The sequence below is a fragment of the Prunus persica genome, chromosome G8 (assembly GCF_000346465.2).
Source record: "Prunus persica cultivar Lovell chromosome G8, Prunus_persica_NCBIv2, whole genome shotgun sequence".
Lineage (NCBI taxonomy): Eukaryota > Viridiplantae > Streptophyta > Magnoliopsida > Rosales > Rosaceae > Prunus > Prunus persica.
The window spans coordinates 15,948,327-15,959,076 of NC_034016.1; the positions used below are offsets into that span (position 1 = coordinate 15,948,327).

General features: G+C 37.9%; 2 protein-coding genes across 2 annotated transcripts; one reads left to right on the forward strand and one right to left on the reverse strand.

Annotated features, from left to right (window-relative positions):
* On the forward strand, nucleotides 1,415-3,739 carry LOC18767044 (probable N-acetyltransferase HLS1). The gene is made up of 3 exons (XM_007198968.2): nucleotides 1,415-2,204; nucleotides 2,322-2,518; nucleotides 2,706-3,739. The coding sequence occupies exons 1-3, from the start codon at nucleotides 2,007-2,009 to the stop codon at nucleotides 3,556-3,558; spliced, it is 1,248 nt and encodes a 415-aa protein (XP_007199030.2). The 5' UTR covers nucleotides 1,415-2,006; the 3' UTR covers nucleotides 3,559-3,739.
* On the reverse strand, nucleotides 3,858-10,161 carry LOC18768379 (BTB/POZ domain-containing protein NPY2). The gene is made up of 5 exons (XM_007201670.2): nucleotides 9,547-10,161; nucleotides 8,153-8,943; nucleotides 6,691-6,760; nucleotides 4,975-6,141; nucleotides 3,858-4,773 (listed from the first exon to the last, which is right to left on the reverse strand). Exons 2-5 carry the CDS (start codon nucleotides 8,212-8,214, stop codon nucleotides 4,204-4,206), a joined length of 1,869 nt encoding a protein of 622 aa, XP_007201732.1. The 5' UTR covers nucleotides 8,215-8,943; nucleotides 9,547-10,161; the 3' UTR covers nucleotides 3,858-4,203.

The following is a 10,750-nucleotide window of genomic DNA, read 5'->3' on the forward strand; positions in this document are numbered from 1 at the left end:
TATCTTTTATTTTATTTTATGGGATTTGACTCTTGTGACGGCAAATCCTTTGTCAATATTCTACTTGATCCTTTGTAATAAACGATCCATGGGTAAAGATAAACGTGATCTGATTATGTGTCTTTTATGTCACTATGAGACATGCCAAGCTCCTATGCCGCACTGAGTTGTTTTTTGGCAGAAACAAAGCCAAGAAGGCTCCAAAAAAAACCTATCAATGTTAAGTACAACTAAATGGGGTTAACATCCAATTATTTTATGCTAAGATGTGCTTAATTTACTAATATAACTCGGATAACTACTAGCCGCGGCACACATATGATGTGCCCCCTTCTGCAGACGTAATCTTTGATTTTTCTTCATTCATTCATTTTAACAGAAAATTTTTGTCACCACCAAAAAAAAAGAAGGAAAGGAAAGAAACAAAATCCAGACATGGAAAATAGATTCTGGGGAAAGCTAATGGGATCATGACGGTCGTTTCGAAGCTATTTGTTGGAGAAATCAGATTTTGAGCGGTTTTGTTTATGCTGGGAGTGGTTGACTTTTGCTGTCAATGGTTCCCTACCTAGGTAGCTTGATTGATTAAAAAATTAGCAAAATCATATCCTAATTAGCAACTTCTGTATTTTAAATGGTTCATTCTTATTACAAATTCAACGGTGAATTCATATTAATCTTGTTGAGAATTAGATTTAGGAGAAGGGGGAGATTCAAGGTTTTGAGATATTTGCAACTTTGTAGGATTTGTTGAGTTTTGCAGTATGGTTTTTGTTGGCTGAGTTTGTGATTTTTTATTTTCCCAAATTTTTGATAGAATCAATTAGGGATGGACATTGTCCGATTTGATATGCTTTACATCAAAAACGATAACCAAACCGAATAAATTAAAAACTCAACGGATTTATGTTAAGGTCCATCATATTTGAGAAATATTGTTATTTTATTTAGGGCAAAAGTGCTTAAATGTCCGGAATGTTTTTTTTACCCCAATTTGTTGTAGAGTCGAGTTAGGAATTTGTGGTAATTGAGGCATGATATATAAAAATAAAAATAAAAAAAATAAAAAAAACTCTTACAAAGAAAAACTCAACGATGCATTTTGTGTTTGACCTTCCCTTGGGTGCTCCTTTCAATGGTACGTGAAAAAAAACATTGATAAAATACGTAAATACTACGCGTGTTACTGCAAAATATATGAAAAGACATGTATTATTCATGGAAGATATGTACGTATGCATACATACATTTCATATGACAAAAAAGAAATGTTTTTCAAAAATACATATATACGTGTATCATACACAAATCTACTAACTGGGCCTCTAAACCATTGGACTCACTTTCTTCCAAGCTGTCAATATGTCAAATGGGCCCTTCCTCTTCATCCCTAAGTCCAAGAGGCCTAAAAGCCTTGACCCCCAAACGTCAACTGGATTTTAATGTCGAGCTTTGAGTTGGGCAATTTTGTGTTCTCACTAACTCATGTTCATAAAAATAAATAAATTTTAGAGATTAACAAATAAATGATAGAGCACCATAATCGTGGATTAGTGGGACCTTAATTGCCGCGCATCTTCCTAAGTAACTTAATTATTACGTTAAAATAGGAAAAGTTTTGCGCAGACACACAGCCGCCATTTCCACTAACTCTCTTCCTCTCCAGGTGTCCCTTCATTATAAGCCCCTCCCTCTAACCGATGAATTAAAACCTAAAAAAAAAAAAAAATTAATGAGCCCAAGAACCAAGTAATGATTTAATTTAAAAGCTGCGTAACAGCTCTATCTCTTCCACTAATCCAATGATTACCCAACTTAATCCGTACCCATAATTGAAAATCCCATCATTATAAATTTTCTCTCAGAAAAAAAAGAAAGGAAAAGAAGAGGAACCATCAACCAAATATTTATAGCTGTCCATTGCAGCTATAACTATATAATTAGCTCTACATTTCCATGCTTATTAGCTTTGTGGGTTAATTAGAGTGTGTGATTAGTGACTAATCATGGTTATTATGGGAGAGGCAGGGGAAAGCTTGTTGGTGATTAGAGAGTTGGACATGAACAAGGACACAGAAAGTGTGGAAGAGTTAGAGAGGAAGTGTGAAGTTGGTGGTTCTTCATCTGGCAAAATGTCTCTCTTTACTGATCTTTTGGGTGACCCAATTTGCAGGATTCGAAACTCACCCTCCTTCCTCATGCTGGTGTGTGTGTGTGTGTAAAGCATAATTAAGTTCCATTTTCGTTTTTTTTTTTTCACTTTTATTACCTTGTTAATTGGTCTTTAATGGGGTTTGTTTTGTGGTTATAATATTAATCAGGTGGCTGAAATGGGTCCTGGCAAAGAAATCGTTGGAGTCATTAGGGGTTGCATCAAGATCGTTACTTGTGGCAAAAAGCTCATAAGAAGTACCAATGGAATTGCAAACTCTAGCAATGAAGATTCTGATCCCAAACTCGAACCCATTTGCACCAAACTCGCTTATATTCTCGGCTTACGAGTTTCTCCTTCACACAGGTACATATACATTCTTATTCAAATAATTTTACATGTACCATACTGTGGACCACATCACGAATAAAAATGTGACTACATGTAACATGTTATAAAATACGAGACAAATAGTTGCTTTTAGCAATTACTTGATTTTTGACAAAATTTAGTCTAATTTAATTTGGTTCCAATGGCTTATGATCTTCTGCAGGCGTAGAGGTATTGGATTGAAGCTTGTTAATCAAATGGAGGAATGGTTTAGAAGAAATGGAGCAGAGTATTCATACATGGCAACTGAAAATGACAACATGCCTTCCCTCAACCTCTTCACTAAAAAATGCCACTACACCAAGTTTCGTACCCCTTCAATTTTGGTCCAACCAGTATTTGCTCACCGAGTCAAAACTCACAATCGAGTCACCATCATCAAACTCAGCCCTCCAGACGCCGAGGCCCTCTACCGCTCCCGATTCTGCACCACCGAGTTTTTCCCACAGGACATTGATAGGGTTGTGAAAAACAAGCTCAATCTTGGCACGTTTTTGGCCGTCCCAACTGGATTTTCGTGGCCCGGTTTGGTCAAGTTTCTGTCTGAACCGCCAGAGTCATGGGCAGTTTTAAGTGCATGGAATTGTAAGGAGGTGTTTACTTTGGAAATCAAAGGCGCGTCGCTTGCACGGCGTTTTGCGGCGAAGGCCACGCGCGTGGTGGACAGGGCATTGCCTTGGCTGAGGATCCCTTCGGTACCTGAGGTTTTTAGGCCTTTTGGGTTGGTTTTTCTCTATGGTTTGGGAGGACAAGGCCCACGCGCGGTTAAGATGGTGGAAGCGCTTTGTGGCCACGCACATAACATGGCTAGGGAATTGGGTTGTGGGGTGGTGGCGACTGAGGTGGCAAGTCAAGAACCGTTGAGGTTAGGAATACCACACTGGAAGACACTATCATGCGCCGAGGATATGTGGTGCATCAAGAGACTACTGCAGGATTATAGTGATGGGCCTATTGGAGACTGGACCAAATCTCCTCCTGGGCTTTCAATTTTTGTTGATCCAAGAGAGTTTTAGTAAAATGACCAACCAGAAAAAGAGGCAAATTTTGTAGTTTTAGTGTTAATATTGTAGTTTTAGAAGAATGCTAGCAATCTTCTCTCCAGCCTAGTAATGGTAGTATAATTGAGCGAACTGTTTTGTATCTGTAGGTCTAAATTTTGTTTAATCCACTTTTTCTAATATTTGAGTCCAAAAACAGGTCCTAAAATAAGATTTCATAATTTCATGAGTTTCACGTCACGTGAGAGAGTTGGGAAAAAAGTTGAAAAGATTCGGTGTGGGTCAATTTTCTTTATGGAATCGGGCATTTTATATTGTGAAACCAGCATATGACATGCCTGCTAAAGCTCACCACTGAACAATTTCCTATATGTAAAGAGAGAAATGTTTTCTTGCTAGACTTACCAAAACATCCTATAAAAGATTTTGACAAGTGAACATTTAGGTTTGAACTCTTGACAATTGCATCACCATTTAGGTTTAAAAGATTTTCTCACAACCTGTGATTTTTTTCTGCAAGTACAACAAAAACCCTTCTTCCAAACTATATGTACTTCACTTTTGCTCAAGTAATAGACCACCAAGTCTTTTTTAAGTTGCTAAGATCATAAAGAGAGAAACCCGATAATTTCCGACCTATTTCTGTGCCAATTAGTTCTACTAAGAAACCGAATGCCTCCTATTTCTGGAAGGTGTGGATTTAGCCTCTTCAGGATTAGCAGAACCAAGGCTTTCAGATGAATCAGAACCACTATTCTCACCTTGTACCCCTTTGCTTGACCAAAGCTTTGCAAAAACCTTCTTCTTTGACTTAAGTAACCCTCTCATTTTACTGACTGCCGCCTTGTCAACACTGCCTTTGCCATCTCCATTCTTCTCACCCCCTCCCACACCACTGCTCAACCTTAAGGAAGCTAGCTCCCCCTTTAGGGCCTTAAGCTCTTCAGCCGAGGCCACTGCATCCCAATCCTCCTCTGTGTTGGTTGTCACAGATCTTGAGCTCCCATGGGACCCATTGTTTAAATCCTTCATGCCTTTAGGCAGGTCTGGAGTGCTGCTGCCTGATGAAGCAGCTGCCCTGACTTGCTCAAAAAACAGTACCTGCACAACTACACGCAATGGAAGTCTCTCATTTTGCACGGCATGCATACACGCATCAACTGATAGCTTTTTGCAGTCCATCAGCTTGCATATCCTCTTCCTCTCACTCTTGCTGATCCCCGGGTGCTCCTGCATCATAGAAGGCCAGAGTGTGAAAAATAATTCACCACAACACTAACAAAATACAACACAAAAGCACTCAGGAGAAAAGAATTTTTATTAAACAGAACACTTTAGCATCTTGTTTGCAGAGTGACATGTAAAAACTTGCATGCCACCATGCAAAGACTAGTGCCTATTAAAAGAATAAAATGTATTCTAAGCTCTTACCTTAAGATACATATCAATGGCTCGGTAGAGCCCATCATGAGAAGGCTGAGAGAAACCTCTCACCATCTCTGCAAGATCAACAAACTTCAACAAGGGTAGGTGGGGATCCTTTGAAATTTCAGCAAGATACCCATCTATCAGTTTTGCCACCATCAACTTAGAAGCATCCGACAAGATCCCCGGCCTCCTCACCTCCAGAAGCTCATGGCGTTCTTCTACTGCACTCTGATCTTGCCTTAGAAACTCTTCAACAATTTTTTGGACTACAGTAACATCATAAATTGTAGGTTCTCCTTCTGCTGCTCGTATCAGAAGATCATTTACAGAAGCCTCCTCCAGTTGCTGCCCTATTCTCCTCACCAGCTCTCCTTTAGTCATGTCTCCAGAGTCCAAAAATATAGCTGCTTTTAACATTTTGAGCAAGAAACTACAAGAGGCACCACCCTTCTCTTCAGGCAACAGCCAGACAATTGTATCCACTGTTGATCGATGCTTTGCCATATCTCCACCCTGGATCATACCTTTGCTAAAACCTGGAAACCTTCTGTAAGCATAAGCTTTCAAGGCTTCTCCTATCACTTCAGCAGAAAGTACTGCTTTGGTTTTGATATTCGTTAGAACACGCTTGTATAAATCAATCTCAAGCTCACACAATTCTTCAACCCACCAGTCCTTTGGAACTGGACGATTTCTAACACCGTTCCAATTTGGATCATTCCCATTTTCCTCAGGGATCTTCTTCCGATTATAGGTATAGGACCAGTCAACTTGTGAAACATCAACACAGGCCTTGGTAGCTATAGAGTCAATGCATTGGCTGACCAACTTTAGTTCCTCAGATATTGGCAAAAGAGACTTTGTAGTCTGAAGAACAATGATTGAATCCTTCCAGCTCCGGAAAATGCTGGAGCTAAGGAAGACATCAATCTTGTAAATGAGATTTCCTTTCTCAATAGACTCATGCATTCCCAGATATTCAGCAGCACATCGAGACACAACAACATTGTAAGCATTGAGAGTGACAGTCATGCCATAACAAAACTTGGCACATATCTCAAAGGCAGCAGGGCCACCTGGAATGTCAGAAATGTAAATTTCGCCTGTGTTTGATTCGTTAGTGTTTGCAACCAACTTCTGCAAGCGTGCACTCTTTGATAGAAGAGGAAACTGCATAAAAGATTATCACTCTGATCAGTATCACAAGACATTTATCTGTAGCCACACAGCAGATTGCAGTTAAAATTTGAGATGCAACAGAATTGTGTTGAGTTAAGTTTGCCAACGCTTTATCATCCCTTGACTTTCAATTGAGTTTAACATATATATCATGCTCAACATTTAGATAATCAATGGTCTTCCAGCCTCTATAAAATCATAAAAATTCATCAAGTGATAAGGCATTTGTCAAGTTTGAACAAAGCAGGTATTAAAATAATATTTCAACTAGTTATATCTTGTAGAAGATAAACCTTATCTTTATCAATCAAGAAGTTGAGAACACCCATAATTTCTTATGACTCTTACAAGCCTTGCACCTCTTTTATATAGCTCATAAAATGTTGGTACCTAAACATATCTGTATTTGTTCTGGTTGCTTTCCAATATGAGCGCTAACAAATTCTTGACTATAGATCGCGCCACTTGAAAATTCAACATACAAGGCATGTCACTGGGGAACCATGTATTTCACCATAAAATGAAAAATGGTGAGTATACCTTATGCAGATAAAACTTTGAATCTCCAACATTAACAATGATGTCTGTTGCCAAATCAGTAGCTACATACCTGCATATATGGAGGTTCGTTTAAAGTGTTAGTAAGGACTCTTCATAATAGGTACAGTGTAAAATAAAAGCAGAGGAAGACCTAGGTACAGACACAATTAAGGCTCGCAATATGCAATTGAAACTCAACCTTTTTTCTTTCCTAAAATTTATTCAGAACCCCATCACTTTTTCTTTCCTAAAGTCACTGTTAATGCACAAGAGTGACCAAGCTGTAAAGCTACATAGTTTATTGTATGAGAGCAGTCATAAATAGAGATTTGAGGTTCTAGCTATGCCATGTCAACGAAGAAAAACAACTCTAATCATACTTTGCTTTTCTTTTCAAGATCTAGTAATGAAATGACAGAGACTGCTAAATATATACTCAACTAAAAATAATACAAGTGATAGCCAACGTTTTTTTAAATGACCATTCATGTACCCTAACAGCTTATAAGTGATAGCCAAAAGCAGTAAGTGATGTTAGCAGGGACACTTGTTGCATTTATTCAAGGAAAGTAATTTGAATTTACTTGTCAATAGTATGCCCACCCAAGTTGCATGGCAAAGTACCAGCTTCAATTCATAATAAATGATACCTTCCACAGGGCTAAATAAAGATTGGATTTAAAAGCCCTCCCTCAATCAAAAGATTGATTGGCTATGATATAAAAATACAATTCATTCTCTCGTATCCTTCATTCCTATATAAGGCTCTTGCAAGACATTTAATTAGCATTTCTACATTTTGTGTACTTTTAACACAACTTTATAATTTCTCATTGGTTTTCTATATATTATCCTGGTTTTTTAAATCAGATATATATATAGATCCTCATTTAATCTAAGAGAACGAATAACAAATAACAAACAATGTGTGGTGATCTGCTTATGAGAGCTATGAGAGCACTAATGAATACTATATTGACTAAACAAGATGGATAATACCAATGATTCTGAGGTTTAAAAAAAGTTGATCATAGAGCAAGTGATAGATTCAATAAAGGTTCTCTTCATATGGCCCCACTAAGAGAACTATGTTTCCATGTACTAAAACAACGAAAAAAGAAAAGAGAGCAAAGTTGATACTAAATCATAGAATAAGAACAATTTTAAGACGAGTGCAGGAGAAAATGACGAGAAATGAAAAAAGGATGACAAAATTTACTGTCCAATTTTTCGGTAACCAGATGGCTGCTCAAAATGAGTGGACACAGGCACTATGCGTGAGAAGAAAAACCCAAATTTATCCAATATGAACAGAAAAACCGTTAAAAATTATACAAAAAATTATACCGGCAGGTTTATGCAATAGGAACTGATATGCACGAGACACAATAGCAAGAAAAATAATACAAAATGATGATTGAAGAACGAGGTAGGGCATAAAGAAGGCCCTAGAAGATCTCACCTAACATTATTGCCATCAGTCTGAAACGAATCCGGCTTCGATCCAAGTTTCATAAACTTCATCTTGGCAAGCAAACAATCTGCTTCTCCTTCACTTCCCCAAAACAATACTTCCTCACCACTCAACCTGTCACTGCTTAATCAAATGCTTCACACCTTGACCATCCCGAAAAATAATGCATCTCAATCGAGGAAAAGTTGCTGGAAATGGAAAGGAAGACACCAAGAGTGGGGGACCAGATATAGATATCTGAATGCAACCAACTTCCTGGGCTTCGAGGGAGAAAAGAAAGATCTCAAAGAGGGGAAGGTTATATGTATGCAAGGCAGGGTATGACCGAATCTTGACAGGGACCAAGGCAGTCTAAGAGAGAGAAAGAGAAAGGCAAAGAGAAAATGGGTTTTGTGCAATTTTTTAAGAAAAGGTTCTCTTGAATGGCAAGAGAGCCAAAGAAGAGGGTGTTTCCTTGGTCGGCGGCAAAGCCCACGGAGTCCGGGTGCACCAAGTCAGCTCAGGGGACATAGCCAACAGACTCTCAACACTAAATAATTATCAAACACCAGAGACACTCACAAGCACAAATCTGACTCCACCACACTCCCCCACTATTTCTTAATCTTTCTCCTCTGATTACTCTGTTCCTTTGTTCCTTTTTAAAAGCTAATTAAAGATTCATGCCACCAAGACCTCTTAGACGCCTTTAAAGCTTCAAGTTCCAAACCCAACATGTACACATCAATTAACACTTAATTTATAGATTAGTTTTACCGTTGAAGTTTGAAAACCTGCAACTGAAAACAGCATCTCGGTATCAGTTGAAGAACCCACCAAAACGGTAGACAACAAGCATCTCTTTTTATTTGGGCAAAGTATGGGAATAAATGAGAAAGATCACAAAATAAAGTTATTATAGTAATGGACAACCAAACATCAACTTACCAATAAAAAAAAATTAATACAAAATTGGACTGAAATCTGAGGAATCTAACAGAATATATCACAGAAAATCTAGTAAAATAATAAAGCCAAGATACATATTATGCTGTACAAGTAAAAAGCTTTAAAATCCCACATGAAGAAATAGGCAAATAATCTAAGGACAATCCCCAAAAGCCACTCTCCGTGTACACCCCCACAAAACCCAAGACCTATTCATCAAATCTACAGAACTATACAGTAGTACCAACTAATATCATCTACTTGCAATTTGAAAATAGAAGAACCCAGTTCAAGTTTGAGTGCAATCAGCCCAAACCAAGCCTAGAAATCCAAAAAACAAAACCAGAACCAAAGAAAGTGGAGAGTGTGTGTGTGTGTGTGTGTGTGTGTGTGTGTGTGTGAGAGAGAGAGAGAGAGAGAGAGATAAAGAGAGAAAATTGCAAAGCACAGCTCACCCAATATCTTACGCCACCGTTTCAAGCTTTTTGCTTGAAGAATCAGAAAGAGTTTTCAGCGTTCAGAGGAACAGAGGAAGTAACAGTAACGAAACCAAAGAGTGAGTCTTTTGCTCTATGCACAAGCATTGAAGTCTTGAGAACCAAACCCACCACCAAACAAACTTTCACGAAACTCAGGAAAAACCAAAAGGGCTAAAAGAGAGAACACAACTCAAAAGCACCCATCAGAAAATGAGCTGTTTACTGAGCTCCAAAATCCAAACCAAAGTACACCCATGTCCCAAAAAACTGAAGAAAAGAGGAAAAATCACACAGGAGCAGCACAGCACCACCACCACTTTTCTTTTTTGGCACACAGAAGATGTTTTCCTTTAGTTTGCCTACTTTAATTTGTGTGGGCAAAAAGTAGAGAGAGATTCATTGAGTTTTTGGGTTGCATAATTAACACTCACCTCACTCTCACTCACCACCTTGCACAGTAAAGCACGCTAAAACTGACACGCTGCTGCTTTTCTCTTGCTGCCCCCATAACGCGGACTCTCCTCTTATTAAATGACCCTAAAAATTAAACCCACAAGGCCATAACTTGGATAATGGATGCTATTTTTTCATCATGTGTTCATGTTCATGGTGATGGTCATGTTCAAAAGGTCATGAAAAAACATTGGATTTGGGGAGCTAGTTACATATCACTATATAATATTTGCTTGAACCTTTTGTTTTGCTACACAGCTAAGAAATACATTGTCTTTTCTCTTTTGCTTAATTGGAAATACATTTTCACACTTACCACCACAAGATTTGATATAGATTTTATACTTATTTTGGCATTACTATTTATTTTACCAGATCTTTTCTAGTTGACAGCAAAGGAACACTGGCTCTTTGGATAATTGGAAAGATATTGACCCCAAAAAAAAAGAAAAGAAATAGATCTTAAATTTTCATCTTAAAGAAAAATTTAAGAGAAGTATCATTTTAATTTTTTAAAATTCATGAAATGTTATATGAGGCTAACACCATCTAATTTTTCATCCAAAAATTTGAACTTGCAAGCGGTATTTTTCGACCTTTTCAAAAACCCTCCTTCAAACTCCTTATGTGGGACTAGTTAGCAATTTCGCATATAATACTCGTATAATATATGTAAGTACGTATTTTTAAAACAGTACTGCTACTGACATCAATTAATTTACCAATA

Excerpts from the sequence above, each read along its gene's own strand:
- LOC18768379 (XM_007201670.2), bottom strand. The coding sequence starts at position 8,214 with ATGAAGTTTATGAAACTTGGATCGAAGCCGGATTCGTTTCAGACTGAT. Across the intron at positions 6,761-8,152 it reads ACTGATGGCAATAATGTTAG|GTATGTAGCTACTGATTTGG; the intron begins GTGAGATCTTCT and ends CCATATATGCAG. Across the intron at positions 4,774-4,974 it reads CCATTGATATGTATCTTAAG|GAGCACCCGGGGATCAGCAA; the intron begins GTAAGAGCTTAG and ends TCTATGATGCAG.
- LOC18767044 (XM_007198968.2), top strand. The coding sequence starts at position 2,007 with ATGGTTATTATGGGAGAGGCAGGGGAAAGCTTGTTGGTGATTAGAGAG. Across the intron at positions 2,205-2,321 it reads CACCCTCCTTCCTCATGCTG|GTGGCTGAAATGGGTCCTGG; the intron begins GTGTGTGTGTGT and ends AATATTAATCAG. Across the intron at positions 2,519-2,705 it reads CGAGTTTCTCCTTCACACAG|GCGTAGAGGTATTGGATTGA; the intron begins GTACATATACAT and ends GATCTTCTGCAG.